General features: G+C 45.1%; 1 protein-coding gene across 1 annotated transcript; it reads right to left on the bottom strand.

Moving 5' to 3' along the window:
* Positions 1–551: 551 nt before the first annotated feature.
* Positions 552–19,613, bottom strand: T265_14448 (hypothetical protein; the record flags this gene model as incomplete). The annotated part of the gene is made up of 16 exons (XM_009173665.1): positions 552–711; positions 1,283–1,638; positions 1,798–2,169; positions 3,721–3,893; positions 4,611–4,721; positions 6,154–6,253; positions 8,773–9,168; positions 12,323–12,454; positions 12,898–13,391; positions 14,805–15,651; positions 17,609–17,833; positions 17,874–18,132; positions 18,179–18,208; positions 18,248–18,339; positions 18,384–18,556; positions 19,232–19,613. Coding segments are annotated over 16 exons (4,227 nt in total), but the record flags the coding sequence as incomplete, so codon positions are not given.
* Positions 19,614–25,883: the final 6,270 nt, after the last annotated feature.

Raw genomic sequence — 25,883 nt, 5'->3', positions numbered from 1 at the left:
TGAGGAGGCGATGGGCGCCGAGGTCTAATAATAGATCCTGACATCCTGACCAATCAGGACATGCCTTCGTTTATAACGTAGCGCGCACGTGACATCCATCCAATCGGTTATTGAGGGCAGCTGGCCTCCGGACACAATGACAACACCTTGATGCAACATACCCTGAGAAAGGACTTTATGGTTGAGTCAATTTTAGAAACACAGATCGTGCAGTCATCGAAGTTCTCTGTGGAAAAGGTTACCAAATCGCCTACCACACGATTCACCTTACATCTTCATCTCAATTTACGATGGTGGAAACTAACGACGTGATGTCTGTATTGTTGTACGTGATCTGAGCCGCCTGATCTCATACCAGCCACTGATATCTAGACAACCGATCAGGTAGGAACACGACGCAAATCGATCATTTCATAGAAAAATCACAAGAAAATGGGGACTCTTGAATGAGTGACTTAAGTGAGGAATGGAGACCATCCAACTCGGGCACTATTTCGTGCCAAATGCCCGAAAAACGAAACCATCCACTGGCATAAAAACACAACAACGGGCGTATTCTCAAATGGATGTATGTCATATCAACAACAATATCTACTGTACACGGGAATGCCATTCCGGGATGATAATTACTGTTTAATAAAATGCTTTTTCTTCTTTCCGGGTGGAGCGTGTTTGACAATTCCGGCACCATGTTTGTGTCGTTTCTTTTTTCTGCAACAGTGAAATAGTAGAAATAAAAGAACATTGTAGCCGTTGGAAGGAGATCTTTCACTGCTCAAGATAGCTCAGTGGTTAAGGTGCGAACTTATTGGTCCGAAGGTCCGTGGTTCGAACCCGACAGCTCGACCGTTCCTGTCTAGGCTTAGATAACCTAGCAGTATCTCAGCTCTCATGGTTCCTTCGGATGGCATGGCAGTTAGGCACCGAAAGTTGAACGTCACTAACCAATCTTCGCAGCGTATTTCATTTTTCGCTCTTATTTTAACCATTAGATATGTACTGACCTGATGACGAGATCCCGAAAACATTAATGTTCGCAACTGTGTTATTTTTCAAACCATAGGAATATTCACGTAATGAACGATTATTGTGACTAAACATGCCAGTTGTTGAGGCCTGACACTGACTAATTCATCTGTTGGAAAGACAGAGGGGAACTCCCTCGTCAAATCAAATACGAAGAGCCATCTATAAAACTATCATTTTGACACAACATCAAATGTACTCACAAATAACCCTATACAGATTCATGTGGATTGTGGCTGACAAGGTAAAAACTTACGGCTGATCGTCTGAACTCTTTTGAGTTGATGGCAGCTTTACATTGAGGGTGCTCAAGTCGGACCCGTGCCCCACAATAGCTTGAGCCCAGTCGCTCTCCGATCCGTGAACTTTGTACCGCTCCAACGAGCCCAGTCCTCCACCACCCCCAGTGGTCAGCTCTTCGGACATCAGCTGGCGTACTAATGAAGCACGGCGGTTTATTTCGGCGTCATTCAGAGTTGATTGGTTCAAACGGGAGACTTCTTCGTCATCATCGTCCTCATTCTCGGTTTCGTCGTCGCCCTCGGAAGCCTCGTCATTTTCCTCAAGCTCTTGACCAGATTCGTCGAGTGTCATGGTTAGACTGCCCCCAACCTGAAAGAAAGTATAACGCAATCAATAGAACAAACAGACTCATGTATCAGCAAGCTGCATATGAAATCAACTACAAAACTGGGTGGTGTTGAACCAAGTCTGATTACCAAATTTTGTCACCAGTACAGTCAAACAAGGTGCCTGCGGCCATTCACTTACCGAAGTTGCTACCAACTGTGTCGCAGGATTGGCGGAGTGATCAGAGTTGCTGCTCGAACCGACAACTGAGTCCAATGAACGAACCAGTTCACGAACGAGAACAAATAACAGACCTCTTATCCGCTTGCTCCATCCAGAATCAGGTGTTTTGTCTTGCACATCCAAATCATGCGCAGCCCGATGTGCCGTAGCAGAAAGGCCACTGGTGCTGTCCATCTTCTTTTCTTCGGCCTGCGCCAGGACAACGCCGGTATCAGCGGAGCGACTACAATCCGCTGTTCTCGTTTTGCCGCTGTCACCCAAAAGGCGACCGAACTCAGCTGCCAGGCGCTCGACAGTCTTGTGCTGCAGGCCGAGCCCCAAAAGAATGACCTGTGGCATAACGCGAATGATAAGTTAGGGAAAGTATGATGTGAGAATGTTGCTAAACAAATTGTATAGTTATCGTGAACGATTCGGAGCTCAACAGCGAATGCAAAGAGTTCGACGGTTACTTTGGTCATACGGTCTTTACTTTAGGTATGGTGCTCACTCTTGAAGACAATTTCAGCCCAACTAGCTCATGATAAACCGTCCCATCCCACAGTATACGTTACTGAAGCAAACTAACAACTGTGGCACCAAGTGCGGAATATTTTCCAAGTATACCTGTTTTCATTCAAGCAGATACGAGGCGGACAACCGCCCACAGGTAAAACAAGACATAGCATAGACGGAGAGGAGCGTACCTCGAAACAACATATATGCAACCTGGAGGGAGCATGAGGATGTCGAAGCCCAGACAGGAGCAGTTAAGTTGCTGAGGTGGAATTCGAACCAGAGACCTTCCGGTCAGTAAGCTTTCGCCTTAATAAATCAGCTACCTCGAGCCCAAAGGTGAACAGGTTCCAGGCAAGCCGTTAATAGCGTTCTTTAATGCAGGTGTTGCTTTCGGTACGCGGCTATTCCACCGGCCACTCCAACAGGAACGAAGAGTGCTCCAAAGCTAACTCAATACACTTATCCCGTACTCCGTCTAAATTAACCCCTAATGCCTCCCTTCCTGTTACACCTCTATCGTCAGCCAAAGAAACCGCAGTAACAGGGGCCTTCGGTACACGAGTAATGACATACGGAAGCGTAAAAAAACAATAACAATGAAGATAATGGGGGGTTATATTACATCGAGCCGGAAAATAAAAAATCTTAATCACATTATTTTTTTCACTATAAAGGAACTGGACATTTCCTGCTTGAGTTACTACCCCTGACAGACAGGCTGAAATCGAGCATGGGTGCGATGTACAAGTACCTTGGTTTGGAACAAGATGAGATATTCAGTCTGTTCTACTGGGACAGAATAGCCTGGTGAAAGTTTTGCCCATCGGACCACGTCATTTTGGTGAGTAAATCCAGCTACGGAGGAACAAACTATGCGCAAAAATGTGGTTTCATATAGTCATCTACTAAACGCATCTGTTGCTAAGCTTACCGGGCCATCCGAATACTAAGTGGTTTCAATTGCGAACGATTTGATGATCCAAAAAGGTTCGAGTACTTGTCAAAATGCTTCTCGGGTTTTTGTTCTACTTGTCTTTAAACGGTTGGGCGTATACAGCCGAACATTTTATACTGTATCCAGATGAAAGCTATCTAAGTTTGGAAAGATTCGCAGATTAGTTTGCGACTTATCGTGAAAAACTGGTCCTACGCGAATGTCGAAGGGTATACCAGCTTGAACACAACTCGGATAACACAGTAGAGGTGGCATGCACATCAAAGAAATGCTGAATACTAGGGAAGGGGAACACGAATTCGAATGTGCTCGCGGTCAAAGGTGTCTATCCTAAAAAGAAGACTGAACCATTTGAGAAAAAATCCTCGAATTTTATATGCAAAAAATGCGTGAACATTGTAAGACAAAGCAGTAAAAGCATCACCAACCTGCTGGGTTTTGTTCAATTTTACTTCGGGCAGGCGCCTGTTGAAATACAGATGCGCTAGTCGTGGCAACAGATCGCTAACCACGTGGAAGTCAACCAGTGACCTTGTGTAGTTATGCAGGCGTTCCAAATCAATTCGAGTGAATACTGATTGGGCTTGGTCGGGAGTCAACTCTAGACGAGGGGGAGAAAGACACTCTCTTCACCACTGAAGTGCAAGAGGACTTATGCATTTTGGATAGATCACACAAAACGCCAAAGAAAATGAGAGTTCTTTTAGCAAACATTAAGTAGGGAGATCAGGTAAGTCTGATTGAGGGAGAATCAAGCAACTGGGTTCATGGGGACACGTGGCGATAGTTTCATGAATCACGCCATCTTCTTCTGTCATCGATGCAAAATGATCGCCACCATCATCCAGAAACAAAGCAACCAGCTTCGCAGCAAAACTGCGCTTAGACCGATCGCCATTGACAGATGGAATGAAGCCTGCTATCGAACTACATCTGCCAAAAGTATAAATCCCAACAGGAGCCCAGAACCTGGGATTTTAACGTCCCAGAAGCTCTAAACATGAGTATATCGATGTTATCATGTCGAAGAAGACTAAGGAATCATTCCGTGGACTATTTGTGAGCTCCTAATTACGGTTCGTAGAGGCCATAAGTTATGGGATTTCCAACGCTGTCCTTGCACCCCCCCTCCTAGATATATTGTGAGACAGTCACGTGTCGCCAGAGCGTATTTCAAGACTAACCGGTAACCCACAAACAGTCTAGAGCAGCATATGGATGACACATTCCTCTCGTTCATGAAGGAAAGAATTTGTTCTGGTCCCAGGTGTATGGTGTACTGGTTGCTAAGTTAAACAAGCAAAGTCAGATCACCTACCTTGACCAGCCAGATACCGTGTGGCCTTGTTGTGGACGAGCTCCAAGGCATAGGCGGCATCCATGTAACGGAAACATCCGGGCAAAAGGGATACAAACCGATGGACAAAGTCTAATGAGGGGGGAGTGAAGAGAAGGATAGGATATTGGAGAGGAAATTGTGCCTCAGACTGTGGGATCAGAAATAGTTAATCCACATCAACATAAAAAACGTTTCTCTAGTATCCTTTAGGGCACGGAGATCAGTACAAAACTGGGCCCTAAGGGAGACGATAATAAAATGTACGAGAGTTTCACGTACAGTTCGTCAAACACCAAACACCAGGTTATGCCCGCGTGTGCGGACTGGCATTTTGAGTGAAAACTCACACTCGAGATTAAAAAACGCGCAGCTATTCAATAAGTATTCAATTAAAAATCCAAGCGAAATAATCAACTGGGCCAACGGGGACCGCTCGGGTTACTGAACAGACCGACTGCACCAGAGCTGCCGGAACTTTAACATATTACAAACGAACTACTTATAAATAGTGAGTAGTGCGAATCGAAGCATTTGATACTGGTGTCAGTATGAAATTCCTGAGAATTTCCCGTATTTACCTGTTAATCAAGTTCGGTTGCACGACACTGATGCGAGTGTAGACTAGCAGGACAGTAAGGGAATCTGCGCAACTATCCCCCGCGGATGAGTGGACCACACACCAACAAGCTTGGTTTGCCCGATAGGCTGGATTGAAATCTCCCAAAAGATCAGGGATGTGAGCCGACTTGTTGGTCCGTTCGCATCGTCAGAGCGGAATTCTTGTAGCCGCTTGGCTAAAAGACCGCGCTACGCGGCTACAGAGGACGGAAAAGGGGTGTCAGGGGTGGGATTCGAACCCACGCCCACAGAGTGGACTGCGACCTGAACGCAGCGCCTTAGACCGCTCGGCCACCCTGACCACGGTCCGGACGCAGGTGGATGCGATCTCAAAGGCACACCTCTGATGCCCCTGAGGCAGCGCCATTGCGCAGATGGTATTATTATGCTGAGGAACATCACTACAAGCCAATCTGCGGTCAATGTGTATTTCAAACTGAATCCCTCGGTTTCTGCCGTAAAATCCGGCACTGCCTTGAAATCCAAAAACCCATAAGGGTCTGCCTCCCTCAACCGCTTCGATAGATTTCAATGGACAGCAGCCAAGATAGCTGACATGCACTCAAAGGACAACTTGGACAAGAATTCATGTGTATCAAGTTATCCAGTCCTGAGACCCAAAACCAACAGGAACCAGATCTACCTTAATTCCACTCGTTTCTCTAAGCCCTTTTGGAACGACGGTTAGTGTACAAATCTATCTCCGCTTTACTAGGATAACTTAATTCTGATTTACGAAAAGGTCCGTTCAGTCTTTGTCTGTCCACCGTCACTGTGGTAACCGCGATTTGCTTGCAACAAAAAGGATGGAGACCATCCTAGCATCAACCAAGATAAACGAAGAAATATCTCGAAAATCATGGAAGAAACGGTACAGCCACCAAAATGACTGCACACAACTTACCTTGATGGTACTTGCATAGCCAATTTTCAGTTTGGCTGAAAACAGATGATTCGTTGAGTTGTTTCAACATGATGCACGTAAACTCCCCGGTTAGTTCATTCTGTAGGATGGAAAATGGTAGAGCTAGCGCAGAATTCTTCGAACGCCAACGCGAGCGTACATGCATCTCAACACCGCTAGATCGATCTGAAGGAAATCTCCGTTTGCCACTGCGGGTGCCCCAAATAGCAAATCGTCACACAAAAGTTAGAGACAACCAGTCAACCTAAGTTCTATGAGGAACATCATGCAAACCGTTTGTTTGCGGTGATGGATACGTGTGTGTGGGCCTCTTGCAGTCGATTACTGCGACAGCAATCCACTCCGATGGGCCCAACCCACGGACAATAGACGCGCAGAAGTTATAATCAAGAAGGAAAGAGTCACGCACCGAAGGCGATATATCTGATAACAGGACGGTCTCGACTATGTGACCGCTAATACGTACCGTCCCAGGGTTTCTAATTGAAGATATTACTGGTTAAAACTGTCGGGTCGTTATCTTTTGACTGCTACCATTCAGAAGACGGTTGTGAGGGCAGAATTCAGCGGAGCATGCGAAATGTTGTCTAACCACGTCGGGTTGGGGGAGAAGCCAAGTTCATCTGTCGGCAACAGCCAGTTCCTCCTGAAGACCATCCTTAGCAGCTTAGGACGCTGTTCCATAGACGGTGAATGTCTTCCAGTCTTAATGGCTACGTTTATGATCCTGAGCACACAACAGTAGTACAGGCACCAGTCGTAACAGAAAAACTGATGTCACTGTCACTACGGCATTCCCAAGTCGCGTTCGGCTTGATCTCATCAGACCTCACAATAGAGCATTACCGTCTCAAGAAGTGAAGTACATAACAAGTTGGATGGTAATTTGAAAAAACAACGGGACAAATTAACTCAGTGTTGGCGGCAAAGCACCGAATCTCAGTTGAATCTCCAACTACATGTGTTGTACGTGTTTCAGTTGAAACGACGTTCGAGAAATCCAAGAGCTTCCATAATACACCTTTTAAGTCGATGAAAAGTCTGGACAGCGGATTTCCGGTTTCGTCCTCCTTAGAACTCATCAGATGAGTCTAGTCCTCGAAGTTCCATCAGCCTGATTTTGTACTTGAACACATTATGAGTGGTGTCAAATGAAACAAAAGCCATCTCTATACCTTGGATATCGTTCCACCTGAAACGTTGTTCAGTTGAGAAGGATTCGAGGGAATTTTGGCCGAATCTCCAAACCTAGTTTGCAAATAGGAGTATTGAAAAAATGATAAAGGATGGAGAGTGAAGAAAGTAAGAGAAGGGAAACAACTTACGACATCTGTTTGCCTTCTAATGTGACTTAAACCTTCCGATATAGCAACAGCGATGATATAGTACGATAGCCCAATACACGCCTTGCGCGCAACCGGCAGTGAATGCACTTTTATCGAATGAAGCGAAATAAGAAATCTCCGTGGGCTAAGCACCTGTTTGTTTGCACGAATTACAGGTATCGGGTGAGGAATAGAATTTCTGACAACCGAATGGAAAGTTACACTCGGCTTACATACTCAGGCAAGCAGGGTCGTAGTGAACGAACAAGGTACACATTCTACGCATCGAAGTCATTCTCCAACCCCTAAGTAGGGTAACAGTGTCACACACTCATCCGATCACCAGACTGATTCTGACCCGTCAAAGTCAACAGTTTTTCAAACTCATGCGAAACTCAGTAAATTCATAACCTGTAGGATGAATCTTCCGCTAGCAGGGCGTTTATACTCTGACCTGTAGAGTCTCTTTATTGTTTCGGTTGGACTGTATTGGACAAGGCACCCGAACCTACCGTCCGATCTTGCCTAAGTACAAGCTAACCACGCAGCTGATCAGCCACTCGTGGCACCGCGGTAAAGTGCACAAACTACTTGTCGGGATGTCACGGGTTCCATACTACCTACTGGAGTGTCGTAAGATGCGTACCGCAAATGGTCCCCACTAAGGATGAAACAGCTGTACAGTGCTTCTGGGCTCTGTAGCATAATTGATGAAAATTCAGTCGAAAATTACTGAACTTCCTCGCACCACCCGTCATGAGCCTCGCATATTGCGAGGTATTTCTTGCGGCATTCTTTGAGGTTCTGCTTATTTTCTGGCGTCCTATAGCAGAAATTGTGTGTTCCGCCGAAAAACTACCTTTACCGTGGCGTCTAAATGATGACTTCGTTTTGGTCAGAAATTAAAGCAAGCTCCTCAGGACGATGTTTCCTCATATCAAAGTACTTCAGTATTGGAAACAAAGAGTGGGGCCCCGTTGAATCATGAGGAGTGAAGGAAGATTCGCCACCAACTGTAAGTCAGAGGCAGTACAGACATAGGAAAATACCCAAATTATTGAACGTTAGTCTTTGGCTTCCTGGTACACATCTTATAACGTCTTGTACTATGTACTGGATTCGTCACCGTCGGCTAGGCTTGATCGGAAGGGACGAACAATCAAGCCTACGGACCAATCGAACCGACTACGCCGTAGCACGTCCGTATGAGGCGTTAAAGCCGGTTACAACCGCCTTATACACATCATCCATAAATTTTACGAGCGTTACTCACAAGCGTTTGGCGTAGGTAGACTGGAATATAACCTGAACGTTTCCAAAACCGTAAAAGACTCGGCGTCGCCCCAAAAGATACGCCAATATAATCAAGCGGTTCCGGAGCTCGTTCATTCAAACGGCTCAAAAGCGGTGGAAGGTTGCTGGGACCGCGTCGTTCGATGGACTCTGTTAGTAAACGTGAGCCAGGGGATTTAGTAGCTCCATCACAAGGTTCTTCAAGGTCCTCCGCATCTTCATCCGAGTTGATTTGGTCAATCTGTTCTTCCTCTTCCTCTTCATCCTCCTCTTCGTCGTCATCAACCAACATTGCTTCTTCTCGTTCAACTGAGGAAGAATTTTTACTCGTTGAACTCTTGTCAAGTTCTTCACTTGTGTCAGGCAGCTGCAACTTCTACAAATGTGGAGGAGTCACGAATGAGACAGAGAGTCAAATGTTTAAAGCTTCCACTAGAAGACGATAAAACGATTCAGGAAAACTTTAGAGCATCGCATCGACAGAAAAAAAGTTGTCCACGGTATTCATATAAAATGAACACCACCATTTCCAAAGAGATAGATCGTATCTGTAGAAGCAAAACAGACAGGCGTGCTGTCTGTTGGACCATTGACAAACACTGAAAATACATACACTCCCGACGTTTAGTGACGTATGACAATAAAAATTCAAGCTAACGTAAGTTTTAAGGATCCTCGGAAAGAAACAGCAAGAGGAATCCATGTGTGGAACACATCAGCTGATTCAGGCATACTCTACCCATGTGAGTCTGTAGATGAATTTTTAACACGAAACTGGGAAAGAGACTCTAACGACACCCTTAGTATTGACTGAAAGCTTCTAAATACTGGTTTCAGTAGCAAAAAGTAACAGCCTGATAAAGTTAAGAGTGAATACAGATAGATAAGTGCAGACGGACCAGTCCGGTTATCAACTTAAACGTAGGGCGTTCAAATGATATACTGAAAAAATGCAGCAATTGTACCCTGCTACTCACAAGAGTATTCAAAACCCTAGTTGGGGGGATAGCGTCCTAACCGTACCAGGGACAAACACTATTGATCTTAATCAATAGTTAAACGGTTGTACAGAAAATCTCTGATTTTTACATAAGTTGGCTTCACTTACAGAAGAAAATTCAAACTTATACGTCCAAAAGCTCTCTACTGCCAGCATACGCGAACTAGGGTCGAAGCAAACGACGTACCGAAATTCGGGAATTCCTTGCTACTTAAAAAATTCGAGTAGTCACTGAAAACAGTAGCTTGTGAAGTCACTATGGACAGCTGAGGGCGTCTGGTGTTGTGTTACGGGCACAAGCTGAATACAACACTGACCAGGTGCATGATGTTCTTGTATAATCCAGAATGTTGCATTTGTGAGACCTAGTCAAAATTTATGAGGCATATGACGACAGAACAGCCCAACTCATGATGCGCCAACTTGAGTTAAACAAAAATTGTTCATACGACAGGACGATTGCCCATCTTGGGGACACGTCTCCTCTGGATTTCATCAATCTTATCCTAATGTATGTGAGACGCCTGCAAATCACGACCTAAAACTGAAGTTGGAGTCGGTTAGACCAGAGATGTCCAAACAACCGTCCGCGAGGTTGACTAACACGGGCCGCAATCAGTTGGCATTCATATGACTCCATGCATAAAACACTTATAGTTTTGAATAGAAAGCTGGTAGTATGGAATAACTACGATAAGTTCATGGCATGCATAGGGTAATAAACTCAGGGGAACTCTTTTAGGAAGTATAAAGAACTTTTTCATAAGGAAACTATGAAAACTCTTCGACAGCCCACGACCGGTTTTGCCCTTCTTTGGGCTCACCAGATAGACGCAGTCCCCGAGTTTCCGTCAACCTTATGATCTACTTGAACCCAAATTGCAAGGAATACACTCATTTGCGAATCAATTTGGTTTTCACGAGAGACTCAACTGAATCTCTCGTTTATGATGTTCTCCAACTGAATGTGCTGCACACAGGCCGTCTCATGTTTCAGTTGGTGCGATATTCGAGATATCGCAGTATATTTTCATGAAGGAAACTACTCACAAGGTTGCTGGAAACTCTTCGACAGCCCACGACCGGTATAAAGAACTTTGTTGGGGTAAGAAACTAACTGTAATCAGCTTGTGTGTGTCCATTCATGTAGACACCCGAAAGACTGATACGTAAATACACAATGAATACACTCATTAGACGAATCCCATATCCGTACATTGTGCTCTACCAACCTGAGAGGTGTGAAGTGAAAATCGTCCGATCCGATGCACCCTAGTCCCAAAGTTTTACCGATAAGACTGCTGCTGATTCTTGTTTCATGACTAAGTACCGGCAAACTTCCAATGGAATTTTACGAACTCTGGAGTGAAGATAATGTTTAGAACAAAAACAAATCGAGATTGACCTTGATAGATCTTTAGTAAGTCAGTCAGATGATTTAGATCAGTTAAGCCTGAAGCTTCTGAAAAAAAAACGCTACGATTCGTGATTGGCGCAGCATTGAGGAAGGGATATCATGCGAACTGCAAATCGGAAACTTTGTTCGTGAATTCTGTAAACTTTCACGAGTTACTGAAACACCATCGGGATTGATTTTCGGATGGGAATGAAGATGAGAAGGACCTTTGGTGACAATCATTCGTTTGGTTATCCTCTGTAACGTGTTATCGACCCTGATCGGAACTGCGTGATCCTCACTCCGCCTGGTTAGCAACGCTACAAGATATGGCTGACAACCGATGTCAGTGGCGTTCTTGTTGTCAGTTTCTATCCAGATTTCCTGAATAAGTGTTTGGAGGTGTAGGCAACTCGGAATGATTGCAGTAAGCCAGTCCCTTCCCCATTCACCTTTATTCTTTTCTTCACAATAAGGCTTACAAATAAATCACAGTTTTACGACAGCGAATCGTCAGTGTTGAACACGGATGTTATGCAGTCGATGATGATGATTGTGTGGCAAAATCGATGATGTTTGGAACCAGTTACTTGCGCGAACAAACCGGTCGAAAGATGAAAAATGTGGAATGTTCTCAGTCCAGTAAGTTCAGAGATGATTATACAGGTTGTTTCTTCTTACGGTTGGAGCAGCCGACTTGATTATGCCATGTGAAAGGTTAGCAAGATTATGTTCATCACCAAACAATAATTTGGCATGAGTTCATGAGGTTGGAACAATGTGCACACGTATATAAGTCACAACTCAAGTTGCTACATTTCCGATCTGTCTTTCATACAGCGACTTATCAAAGTAGGTGTATAAACAACGACTCTGTAAGTGTGTCAAAACAATCATGGCCGAACAAAGGTAGAATGAACGAACTTGTTCCTCTCTAATTCAATTCACCGGTGCCACAGATTTTCCTGAACCTGGAGGCTGACAAACTCCGCAACTGTAGGCACAACCTACATTAGCTTTTCAATAAAGATGACATAGCTGTGAACACAATGGATATACCACAGCTAATACTTTCGGATCAATGAATGAGACAGTAAAAGGAAGGAAAAAGTATGTTTGTCCCGCAGCACTTACTACTTTTCCACCGTAGTAGTCATGCAGTAAATTCAGAGCACGTGTGCCGTAACCAAGGTTCTGATATTCCGGATGTGTGGCGATCCGTACGACACGTGCACCGGACAGACTGCCAAAACTGGGATCGCAAAACTAATGAGAAAGAGTGAGGAATTCAATTGAACGTGAGGTGACGATAATGCGGAACAGGTATGCTACTAACAAAATTAAGTTGTAGAGACTTGACATTTAGAATAGAGAAGGTACTCGAGAACTCTCCGACCTTGGATAAAATAGACAACAGAAACCCTATTGACGATACTGATGAGGAAGACTAAACGTCTATGGATAACTGGGATGAGAGAAGTGACGTTCGTCAGAGCGTACACAGGCACTGCGATTGGATTGCTGACGTAAAAAAGTAGTACGAGTTTACCTTTCCGGTGAAATTATACCAAGTTACTTACCCGCTCACAGGGAAGATGGCGGAGCGGTAATAGAATACACGATGAATGGGGACCCATATATTACTGATATTTGGCGATTAGCGTAGGTGCAAATGTGAGCCCAACACAGCTAAAAATAGATAACCTTACCTGCTGACTGATTGTCCAGGGTATCAAATCACCCGAAGGACGCAATCCCCGAGAAAGACTTCGCATGACACGATCTTTGTTGATGAGACCTTCCAAACACACTTGTAGCACACACAGAATTTCCGGAACCTTTCCAGATTCTGGGTTGTACGGGGCAAGTAGACAAAAGATATGATGAGCCGGAGCATCGGATAAAAGCTGAAGATCGTTGGGCGAGTTCTTGTAGTGGGAAGCCACGTACAGTGCCATCAAGCGATGAAGGAAAATCTCGGTTGATTTGTGATATGCGAACAGAGTGTCTCGATTGACGTAGTACAGCTGACACTGATCCACCGGGGGGTAGTAGGCATCCAAATTGCCACCCACATCTGACATCAGACAGGAACCGCAATCCAAACATAACAGTTCGTTTAGCCACGCTTCCACCGGGTCACCGTTCGCGTAACGAATAGCTTCGTTCAAAGTGACCTCATAAAGAACACGTGATGTGTCGGCTGGAAATTGAGGGAGTAATGAATTTTTTTTGTTGGTAGTGCAACAAATGCTTCATCGGCGGATACCAAGCGAATACGGATGAAATACCACCGTTGTGCAGTTCAACTTGCTCTTCTCATGAGGACGAGCTACGCTTGAACCAAAATGCAGCAGAGAATGAGGCTGAGTGCAGTAAAGCTCACCAGTGTCTCCACCAGCTGCGACCTATTCACTACAGACACTAAATGATGCACGGCTCAAAGTGTACGTGGTTACACAAGACCGAAATGGCTCTGTCCCAAAATTATCTTTATTACGAAACTATCCATGCAAGAGTGATTTGTGTATAAAGAAAACGGCTTGCTGATCCACTTAAGTAGTAGTATTTTCTGCACATATATCAATCCGTTATGAAAACAGCCACCTTTACTGCTTCATTACAATTACACTGGGATGTGCGCACTAAAAGAAATCCTCAGATAAGAACAAGGTGTACATCTGATTATCTGACGTGTATGTTGAGTGGCTTACTAAGCAATATGACAGCTGATCTATGCAACTCATCGTTGAGCGTCTCGCAAAACTTCTCCAATGCTCGAAAGTCCAAAAAAGGTTACAACACTTTGGGTGTTGTACTTGCAGAATGTGAAGGTATTCGCATCTGTTCGAGTATGTGTGGACCAGGCTTGGTGAACTGTTTCCTTGGGGATCTGAGTGCTCAAACAGTGCTGACATTCTTACTTCGCTTCCTGACCGGACGTTTGTTGCAGATACTCAAAACCAAAAATTTTTCACTACTCATTGCGCTAACGATGGCAAAAACAGAGGTCATCCTCCATAAAATGAATCATCTATATTCTTCAAACTGTTCATCAGCCTCTTTTTTCGGAATGTCTCGGTTTGGAGAGCTCCCTCCTGTACTACCCCTTGACTTGATCAGGTTCTCCGAGATACTGTCAAGAAGATTCTATAAATCCCGGCACGCCACTGTCCTGTTGACTTTATTTCTTTTGACTCAGTCGATTACTTCTCCGTACTTCACTTCTTGGGCAGCAAAAACGTGGTGACTATTCCGGCCTGAGTAAATGTCTGGAGGTATAGGCACCTCGGAATGATTGTGGTAAGCTAACACTAAGTCCCTCCCCCGTCCACCTTTACTCTTTTCTTTACAATGAGGCTTTCAAATAAATCGTGGTTGTACGGCAGTGAAGCATCGGTGTTGTACACTGATGTCATGCTGTCGATGGCGACGATGATGATTCCGGCCACCTTAGCTGAAACCAGTGTTTCCGCGAAGGAATACTAAAGTAAACATCGTTAGATGTCAGTGTTGATGCGAGTTTAGGTCGAGCGTTATTCAGCCGTTTTCCCCAAGAAAATCCTTGAAATTTTTTCATTATTTTAACCGAAACGGTTCATGCTAAATACCTTACCTGTTCGGAAACTCTTTCCGAGCGAAACCGGTACTGCTTCCTTGTTGCCGGAAGGCTGCGTTACTTTTGGATTAGAAACTGTACCCGGTAAGACCGGTTTCGGTTGTAATCGTATTGTGGTATCGGACAATCGACACTCCGTACGCAACTGTTTGATAAGTTTGAGGGACAAAGAACGCCCCGTGCCCTCATACCCATTAACCGTGGATGCCATAAACGCTAATCTCGGACCCGTTATGATCAGACGAACCAGGGTCAACGGGATTGCAGCCGCTTCGTCGATACAAACCAGATCAGCCTGTTGACTCCCAATCCCTCCCATCTGACTGGCCAGCTCCCAAGGACTCAAGTAGACTAAAGACTGGCGGTGGTTTTGTCGATGCACATCGATTCGAATTATTGCATGGTTGTAATTTGGATCGGTGGACTTTGTCACTGCATAATCTTGGTGTTCCTCGTAGCCGAAGGCGGTCAAGCCACGAACGACAAATTGCATCAGAGTGCTCAGGTTTTCTGGACTGGGAGCCGTCACATAGAGGTTTGGCAAGCCAGCTTCGATGGCAGCTGCTAGACCGAGTCCAAGGGCGGCTGACTTTCCTCGACCTCGACTAGCGGTAACAATCACAATTGAAGACGAAGCCTCCACTTGAGCTTGAGCGGAACCGACGGCGCTGAGAAGACAACGTGCTACAGACTTGTTGTTTGTCACTGTCTGTGTTTGGACCGAGGCCGCCTGGGATGTAGATGCGACCGAGGCGCAGAACTGAACTAAACCTCGAGCCTGGTCTAATGTGACGCATAATTTGACCAAAGGCGCAAAAGGTGATCCGTCCTCGGCCAAGGATACCTAGAAACCCGGAGGGAACAAACGCATGAAACCGAACTAATGTCACAGAATAACAGAGCGTTTCGAAAATAATTGGACGGTAGTAAAGAGTTGAGGAGTTTCGGCAAAAGCGCGCATCATCGATCATTATGTGGTCACTTTTTCATTAGGTATTAAAAAAGACAGTGTGAGAACTACCTCTGCGACTAGGCAGTCACTGGCCTCCAAATTCATGCATCCGGGCCACATGACCCTAATCATGGAGTCAAACGTATGAACCAAGTCCAAATATATTTTGCACCCACTCTCATAGAACTGAGTGACACACTATTCCCATGTCTCTGTATGTGCGTTCATAGCAACGCATGAACACGCTTCGGTCAAGAAAGCTAAACAGCTCCCACACGTATTCCCATAATAATCAAGTGACGGTCACACGCTCCTCACGTCTATTCCAGGCGTTCGGACCAAGATGCCAACAAAACCAGACTCAGGGTCTATGATACCGGTGGATTCGAAAAACGGGTTGTGTTGGACTTTGTCATCACGGTGGATAACTAGAGGAATATCTGTCTCACAACTGAGGTCCTTCGAGCTCGGCATAGAACGGTGATTTACATGCGAATTTACTGACCTGGAGGTCCGTGATTCGAACCCAGCCCCCGCAACTCGACTGCCACGTCTAGGCCTGGGCAACCTGGCAGTATCTCAACCCTCGTGCTTTCTTCAGGTGACATGGCAGCTAATTGCCAAAAGTGTTACAATCGAACGATTACTAATAATACTGAAGTCCTGGAAGGACCGGATGATGAGACTCAGTTATCCTGTCCATCGTTTATTTAGGGATTATAAATCGTAAAAATCTGGTCTACGAAGATATACTAATGACTGGCACAGAAATCACACGGACAGTAAACGCAAGCAAGGAGTTGTTTACACTTTTTCTGGTAAAGTCAGTGACAAAGATACAAAATTTGTAAAACCTGGAGGAATGAGTTCGAGATAGCTCGGCGATCAAGGCGTGAACTTACCGGTCGGGTTTGAAACTAACTCGATTGTTCCTATCTAACCTGACAGCATTTCAGTCCTCATGCTTCTTCCAGGAGGCATGGCAGCACCCGATGTACCCCGCCGATGCTACTCAAGAAACGGTTTCAAAATGGACTTCCCTCAAAAAACATTGGGGTTCAGTGTAGTAGAAAACACGAAACATGATACACTAGAGTGAACCAATCCGTGGATTATGCATAAGCCCCATAAATCCATCGGGTGTGTGTGGCTAGCGAGACGTGTCGTCACATTTAAGAAAACCTTGGTTTACTTATCAGAAATTCACCGTCTTTTTATTTGGCAACTGCGCAGTCCGTACTTAAACCCCATAAGGCAACCTTCGAGTTTTGAGTGCACCTGTGTCGGACCTTTATTCCAGATGGTGGCAACGATGGAATATATTGGTGAGCCGTATGTCCCGTAGATGGATTCCTCAAATGAAGCGCAAAAGGGCTTGTACGGCTTGCTGACCCTGTACAGGTTTAGCTATAACACCTTTCTGGTGCCTTGCTGCCATGCAACCCTAGGGAAGCACGAGGGCTGGATACTGACAGGTTGCCGAAGCCTAGACAAGAGAAGCCGAGGTTTTTTTTAAAAAAGGTTCCACATTTAATTCAACAGTGAGTTACTTAGCTGCTACAGAAAACTATGAATTTAGTCAACCCTTCCTAAGGGGAGCTTGTCTCAGGAAAGGCCATCCGACCAGATTCTGTGAGTAGTAACCGTCAGGTAGAGTGAGGTAGCAGTGCAGCCCAGAATCATACAGCGGCCAACTGTTAGACCGTTTGCGATTTCCAGCATGACTAACTAATAAAGGGGTAGAATTAGGGTTGGACATACAACAGCATTTACGTCAAAATTACTGTTCTTAAAATAGTCTTATGAACTTGGAAGCAAAAGGCAGGAATAGGCAGAAGGAAGCACAAACCTTCAGCTTTTGCAATTCTTGTTGCTCCGCTGTCAGTGGAACTGAATTTGTTGCCTGTCTGCCTGCTTGTAATCCAGCTAAGACCTTCTTCGATAAGGGTAGTACCTGCCAACGATCGTCCAAGACAAGACATCGCGAATTACTGGTGAGAGACAAGAGAAACCGCTCGTTGAATCGACAAACCACATCCTGGTGAGCTTCGGTTCGATAGCGTGAATGAACATCCTGAATAGGACAAATAGACCATCAAATACTGGAAACAAACCATTGCCATAGTGCATAATTGTCGAAGGGAATCCATCGATTTGAGGAGAAAAACAATCAACCCCCCACCACTGACTGTTTCGATGGTCCGTGCCAGTGTGTTCGGGGTAAGCGCTTCAAAATCTTGCAGAATGCACATATCAAAGGTTTGACCCAGAATCTTGTCCGTTTCATGGTAGTAGCACCATCGAATATCGGTGGTACAAATGAACTGCTCGAAAATTGTGGCGTCACTAGTCACGCCAGCCTTGCGTTTCTTACTAAACATTTTTGGTTACAAAGATTAAAAACACGACATAAACCAACTTGAGCAGCTTCAGGTTTTTCTTCCGATGCCTACGTAAATGAGAATGTACTGAGGTGAGGAACACTTACGTGCTAAATGACAACTCCTTTTTGTAACACCATAAAAGGCTCAGACGTCCTTTGTTGAATAAGGAATTGAGGATCTGGTGCATGATAGGAACCTGGAGAGGAGAAATAGGGTTGACAACCAAAGGATACTTCTTACTTGGTCTTGTCCCTTGTTACCCACCATGATGAACACTGTTCGGTGTTTCGATTGTATGCCATTTTGTAGTATAGTTTGGATTCGATTGTCCAACTTTTGCAGTTTGCCCATCTCACGTGCAACTGATTGGGGGCGGTTTTTCAGATCAACGTACGAGGCGAGATACACGGGAGCTGAAAACAGATCAGAAGGAAGTGGAAGCTTGGACATTTTTTACGGACCAGAAATGCTGTCAGATGAATTGAGTATCAGGGTTTGAAGAATAATTGTCTATGGCCGTGGCGCCTGAGTTAACCGTAAATGTTGCAGCTAATGACGATGGGCGACAAACGGGTGTCAGTCTTTGAGAATTGGTCTGCGGAGATGATCCTAGGAAGAGAGTAAGGGGGAGAAGAACGAATATGTGAAGGAGAAAAAGGGGAGGCGTTAGCAAAAGCCTGTTTTCATTTATCCACCCTGCTGTTTGCAGCAGGTAAGGTGATCCGACTAATGACACCAAGCGATGGCCGATATGGTGTGAAGTCATTTGTGATCGCGCAATTCATGGTCATACGTGAACTGAGATATTGCCAGGGCGCCCACACCTAGATAGAAGACGATTAGGGTTGTCAACCAAAGCCCTTGGCTCGAAAAAGGTAAGAAAGCGGTGATTATCGTCAGACCGACAGAGTAGTCATCATCATCACCAACAGCACATCAGTGTTCAACACCGATGCTTCAAGGTAGTGCGACGGAGTAGTCTACATTTTTCAAGAACGAGTCGCCACAATGTTACAACTCCCAACCAGGAGGCTGTCACTCAGACCTCCACCCATTGACCAACCTGGTATGAGAGGCTCAGTTATTACCACATTGCAGTGCGAAGCCGTGCATTAAGGTACAGACCCTTCGTGACAGTCCTCTATCCGGCGTTTTGAAGGATCTACATCCACCACCATAGTTGCTAGATCCTGGTATGGCTGTCCTGGCAACAAAAAGATCTGATGACCTCATTGTCAGAACGGATGGCTCTGACAGTGTTCTAAAAGCTGATAGCATAGCAACTTTCACTTTCCTACATTCACTTCCTAACCAACCTTCATTGCCGTGACTAGGAGTACGGAGCGGCTTTCCAGTCAGATCAACTTGGGGGTATTGAGCTACTGAAGCTCCTCGGAAGTGATCAACAGAATAGCTGTGCTTCGACAGGCCTGATTCCGGGAGAAGTGGCAATTGAGCCAATTGGATTATCTGAGTTAAGTTGTGTACCCAGAAGGAACGAAATCGTTAACTGAGGTTCACCATAGATGACTGATAGCCACATGATCCGATTGGCTGAACAGGAAAGGTGAGAGAGGACGGTCTTGTCTTACACCACTAGACGTAGTGAACTATGGCGAAAGCTTGATGTATAATTGTGCGCACCCATAAAAGTTTGCATACAGTGCCCTCATTAGGGATATAAATTTTCGAAGGGATGCCTTTAATTACCGGACACTGCCAAAGTTTCTGACGATCGACAGAGTCGAAAGCAACATTTAGTTTGAGAAAAACAACCAACATGGGACGTTTGGAGGAGCGGCGCTGTTCAAGAATTCGTCTCAAGGTAAAGATATGGTCGATGAATCCCCAGCCAGGGCGAAATCCAGCTTGATTCTCACGAATCCGTTCCTCTCGATAATCGACCAACCTGCGCAAAATAATGCCAGAAGGCACCCTAGATGCGACGGATGCCATACTAATGCCACGATGATTTTCGCATTACGGTCTTGCGCCCTTTTTGAAAACTGGGATGACGGTCGATGAACTGCATTCACTGGTATTCTGTTTTCGCTCCATATCTGCCGTTCATCGAGACCCTGTCACCTACTGTGAAGAACGCGGGGTACAGACCGCGCCAGGTGTGATTTTCGCATTACGGTCTTGCGCCCTTTTTGAAAACTGGGATGACGGTCGATGAACTGCATTCACTGGTATTCTGTTTTCGCTCCATATCTGCCGTTCATCGAGACCCTGTCACCTACTGTGAAGAACGCGGGGTACAGACCATCCGCGCCAGGTGCCTTGTCAATCCTGAGGATTAATATCTCAAGCTGAATTTCTGTTATTGACGGCAGGCCGATGTCTATGTTCCATTCAGGTCCGCTGAGTTTCTCCAGTGTTTGTGTTGAAGGGGATTAGATGAATTAGCCTTCGAAAAAGAAGTGATCAGCTGTAACATCCTTTCGATGCCTAGCTGACATGCCACCCGAAAGTAGCACGGGGACTGGGATATTGCCAGGTTACCCAGGCCAAGGCAGGAGTCAAAACTCAGAGGTCGGGTTCGAACCGCGGACATTCCTGTTAGTAAATTCGCGCTCTAACCACTCATCATCATCGTAATCATCAAAGACAGGAACATTGTGCTGAGACCGATGCTTCATTGCCGTACAACCATTGGGTTCGTCTAATTATGTATAAAGAACTAGAGTGAAAAGAAGAGAAAAAGAGCAGGTGAGGGAAGGGGCTTAGTGCTGGCCTATGTCAAGCACTTTGAGGTGCCTACATCTCCAAGCGCTCAATCAGACAGTCTAGAAAGAAACTGACAGCACGAACGCCACTGACATCGACGAGCCGCCATTTCTTGCAACGTCCCCAGCCAATCACAGGCGGAGTCACGGAGACCCCATCCTGAAAGGTGAGCACCAACAACAGCCAAACTCTTCGTGATCTCTTTCACGTACTTCTGTCAAGTCAGATGTTGTCCACCTCGCGGTTTGCCCCATTCTGAAGAAGGCACGCAGAACAACGCTCATCTCGGTAGACGATATTTCGGCATGAGTAGCACATAACCGAACCATCGTAGTCGGTGGTGCTGGATGTATTCCCCCACTGAATTACCTGACGTACAACCAACCAAATACCCGTTTTCTAATTAACTCGTTACCAACACGCTGACGTCATCCAAAACCAGCTATGCCTCTGAGGTATCGATGGTCAAATACCTAGGGACATCTCACATCATCTATCCACAGAGGCCATGTCTCGCACTCATACATCAACACAGCCCTTACTGTTACCTGGTACACGCAACCTGGAAGGTCTAATGGTACGCTTTTTTGACGCCAGAGCTGACGCGAATTAGGGAACTTGATTCGAACCTTTGAGATTCTCGCACTGACTGCATTGGACACATTTCCATCAGAGCTAATACAACTATCGAGGTATGTAGAATTTCCCATAATATCCAGTGATTCTCCTTGAATTATGAGGGACATGTTCGGAGACTGCACGTTTTCAAGCATGACTTTGTACTTTGAAGGTGCGAGGCGCATACCAAAAATGTGATGGCGGCCAGTCTATTCAACAGGATCTGTGCTTCTCTTAGGTCTTCAAAGATGAGGACAATGTCATCTGCGTACTCCAGATCGACAAGGCCCACAACAGCAACAGTTTAAACATCGGGGTTTTGAAGACCTTCACGTGTTCGCCTTATTATTTCATCAATGATGGAGTTGAACAAGAATGGAGAGAGTGGTCATCGTCGTCAGACACCACTTTCTGTATGGAAGCATACCTCTTGGCGAGTGAGAGTGTATGGTGAACTCTTTTGGAGATACAGTCTTGGTAAAGGGTAAGCGTCATCATGACTATATAAACATACCGACTACAGTACACTGGATCTCCAGAGTGCATATAATCAGGTTCCAATAATCAAGTCAGATAAGCCATTCACAGTATTCGAAGCCGGCGGAAACCTATACCATTCCTTTTGGAGTGACATACGTAGTCGCGTATTTTCAATGAACGTTAAACAATATGATCAAAGCCGAACAGGTGAAAGACACATTCGCCTACATTGATACCGTTACTGTATGCGGCAAAACGAGAGATGAACATGACCGTAACCTTAGGCATTTTTTCGATGTCGCTAAAACATACAATATTACTTTGAACGATACAAAAAGTAGCTTCGCAACTGAAGAGATTACTCTCTTGGGTTACAAAGTATTATAAGGTCTTATAAGGTATTATAAGACCTGACCTAGAACGCATGCGCCCTATAAGAGAACTCCCAATTCCACAGAACGGGAAATTGCAGCAAAGAGCCGTTGGCCTACTATTCACAGTGGAAACTGTCGTTTTCTGACAAAATTCATCCACTGGTTAAAACCAGAATATTTCTGCTTCCGGAGAATGTCCGAACAGCATTTGAGAACCTTAAACACGAACTAGAAAATGCAATGATGGTTACTGTCGATTACAACATCCCCCTCGTCGTCGAAACTGATGCGTCCGACATCGCTATTTGTGCATCCCTGAGCCAGGGTAACCGGCCGGTCGCCTTTTTCTCCAGGACCTTGACCGCAAGCGAGAAAAATTATTCCGCTGTTGAAAAAGAAGCACATGCTATCATCGAAGCGACCTGTAAATGGCTCCACCATCTCCTCGGGAGACATTATAAACTGATTACGGATCAACGTTCGGTCGCCTTCATGTACGGGAACCAACAGAAAAGTAGAATAAAGAACGACAAGATTGAACGGTGGTAAATCGAATTGACAGGGTACAACTATGACGTCGTCTATAAACCTGGAACGATAATAGCATTGCTGATACTCTATCTCGTAACCTTTGTGCCAACATTGATGGGACGGAAAAACTTGAAGAACTTCACAACATATTATGCCATCCCGGGGTCACGAGATTTGCACACTTTGTTCGTTCTAAAGACCTTCCTTTTTCAGTCAGCCATATCCGACCTGTGGTGTCCAACTGTTCCACATGCTTCGAACTCAAACCAAAATTTCGTGACACTTTTTGTGACCAGCTTATCAAAGTCACAGAACCGTTTGAACGTCTTAGTATCGACTTCAAAGGCCCACTCCCCCCAAGCACTTGTAACAAGTACCTCTTAACAATCATTGACGAGTATTCTCGATTCCCTTTTGCTTATGCTTGCGCCGATATGTCCATTTCCAGCATTATTCGTTGTTTGAGACCATCTGCCTGGCTCTAAAATCACACGGCTTGCCTGTCACACGTTCGGAGCTTGTCCTCCATGATGCTCTCCACTCTATTAGATCCCTGTTATGTACCAGTATCGATTGCACGCCCACACGAACGTTTCATGCCATTCACATGACGACGGTGGAGAGCATCATGCAGGAAAACCGCCCAACGTGTGACAGGCAAGCCGCGTGATTTTAGAGCCAGGCAGATCTTCCAAAGGGCACCACTAAGTCGTTCAGCCTATCTATTACATTGTGGATTATATACAGCGGTGTGACTACTGGCAACGCCTTTGTTGAACAAAAGTTGTTTGCGTTCAATGGACATGAACGCAGTACCGCGATGAGTGATTATAAACAGGCATACCAAAAAGTGAAAACAGATGACTAAAACAACGAATAATGCTGGAAATGGACATATCGGCGCAAGCATAAGCAAAAGGGAATCGAGAATACTCGTCAATGATTGTTAAGAGGTACTTGTTACAAGTGCTTGGGGGGAGTGGGCCTTTGAAGTCGATACTAAGACGTTCAAACGGTTCTGTGACTTTGATAAGCTGGTCACAAAAAGTGTCACGAAATTTTGGTTTGAGTTCGAAGCATGTGGAACAGTTGGACACCACAGGTCGGATATGGCTGACTGAAAAAGGAAGGTCTTTAGAACGAACAAAGTGTGCAAATCTCGTGACCCCGGGATGGCATAATATGTTGTGAAGCTCTTCAAGTTTTTCCGTCCCATCAATGTTGGCACAAAGGTTACGAGATAGAGTATCAGCAATGCTATTATCGTTCCAGGTTTGTAGACGACGTCATAGTTGTACCCTGTCAATTCGATTTACCACCGTTCAATCTTGTCGTTCTTTATTCTACTTTTCTGTTGGTTCCCGTACATGAAGGCGACCGAACGTTGATCCGTAATCAGTTTAAAATGTTTCCCGAGGAGATAGTGGAGCCATTTACGGGTCGCTTCGATGATAGCATATGCTTCTTTTTCAACAGCGGAATAATTTTTCTCGCTTGCGGTCAAGGTCCTGGAGAAAAAGGCGACCGGCCGGTTACCCTGGCTCAGGGATGCACAAATAGCGATGTCGGACGCATCAGTTTCGACGACGAGAGGGATGTTGTAATCGACAGTAACCACCATTGCATTTTCTAATTCGTGTTTAAGGTTCTCAAATGCTGTTCGGACATTCTCCGGAAGCAGAAATATTCTGGTTTTAACTAGTGGATGAATTTTGTCAGAAAACGACAGTTTCCACTGTGAATAGTAGGCCAACGGCTCTTTGCTGCAATTTCCCGTTCTGTGGAATTGGGAGTTCTCTTATAGGGCGCATGCGTTCTAGGTCAGGTTTTATAATACCTTTGGAGACTTTGTAACCCAAGAGAGTAATCTCTTCAGTTGCGAAGCTACTTTTTGTATCGTTCAAAGTAATATCGTATGTTTTAGCGACATCGAAAAAATGCCTAAGGTTACGGTCATGTTCATCTCTCGTTTTGCCGCATACAGTAACGTTATCAATGTAGGCGAATGTGTCTTTCACCTGTTCGGCTTTGATCATATTGTTTAACGTTCATTGAAAATACGCGACTACGTATGTCACTCCAAAAGGAATGGTATAGGTTTCCGCCGGCTTCGAATACTGTGAATGGCTTATCTGACTTGATTATTGGAACCTGATTATATGCACTCTGGAGATCCAGTACTGTAGACGGTATAGCGTGCCATGGTTTCAATCATTTGGTCTTGTGTCGGTAAAGGATAAGCGTCAAGGTAGGCGGAGCGATTGATGATCTGGCTGTGTATCACCATACGTCTCTTGTGATTCGCATTGCACGTTACGAGCACTTGGGCTCTCCGTGGGGAATTTTATGATTCGATTACGGCGTCGGTGAGCATTCGGTCTACTTCGGTTAGCATGAACTGTTCGTCTTCCGGTGAATGATGAAGAGATGTCGTGGCGGTCGGTTTGTAATTTACAACAAGATTGGTGAATGAGGATGGAGATTCCAGTTTCGCGAATGTTACGCCACATACGGTTAAAGTGCCCCGTTTGCCACCGAATGGAACTTCAACTTTATCATGTAACCCCAGAAAGTCATGTCCGAAAAGTACGTCTCCACAGAGGTTCGGTAATACAAAAAGTAATACACAAAGTAACACACAAAGGTAATACACAAAGTTTGAACCGTTCGAATGTAGCATCCTTGTACTGAATGGACACAAGGCAATAACCTTTGATGGAACATGAATGAATCGTCGACGCCATTGCTATCACAGAATCGTACGGAAAGTTTCCAGCTATGAGTTTGTGGGAATGATGAAGAAATGAAACTCCTGGAGCTGCCAGTATCAATAAGAGCTCGGACAACAACGCCTTTGACCGTAATATCTGTTGTAGCTTTGGATAGGCGATTGGGACAGAAGCACAGAATAGCAAAGAGGTTGAGGAGTCTTGAGCTGACCACCCGTGATATTTCGAGGTTGTGGACCTGCAGACGTGTAGAAATGTCCAATTTTTCCACAACTCTT

This window comes from Opisthorchis viverrini, assembly GCF_000715545.1.
Source record: "Opisthorchis viverrini unplaced genomic scaffold opera_v5_192, whole genome shotgun sequence".
Lineage (NCBI taxonomy): Eukaryota > Metazoa > Platyhelminthes > Trematoda > Opisthorchiida > Opisthorchiidae > Opisthorchis > Opisthorchis viverrini.
This window is presented reverse-complemented; position numbering and strand designations above follow the sequence as displayed.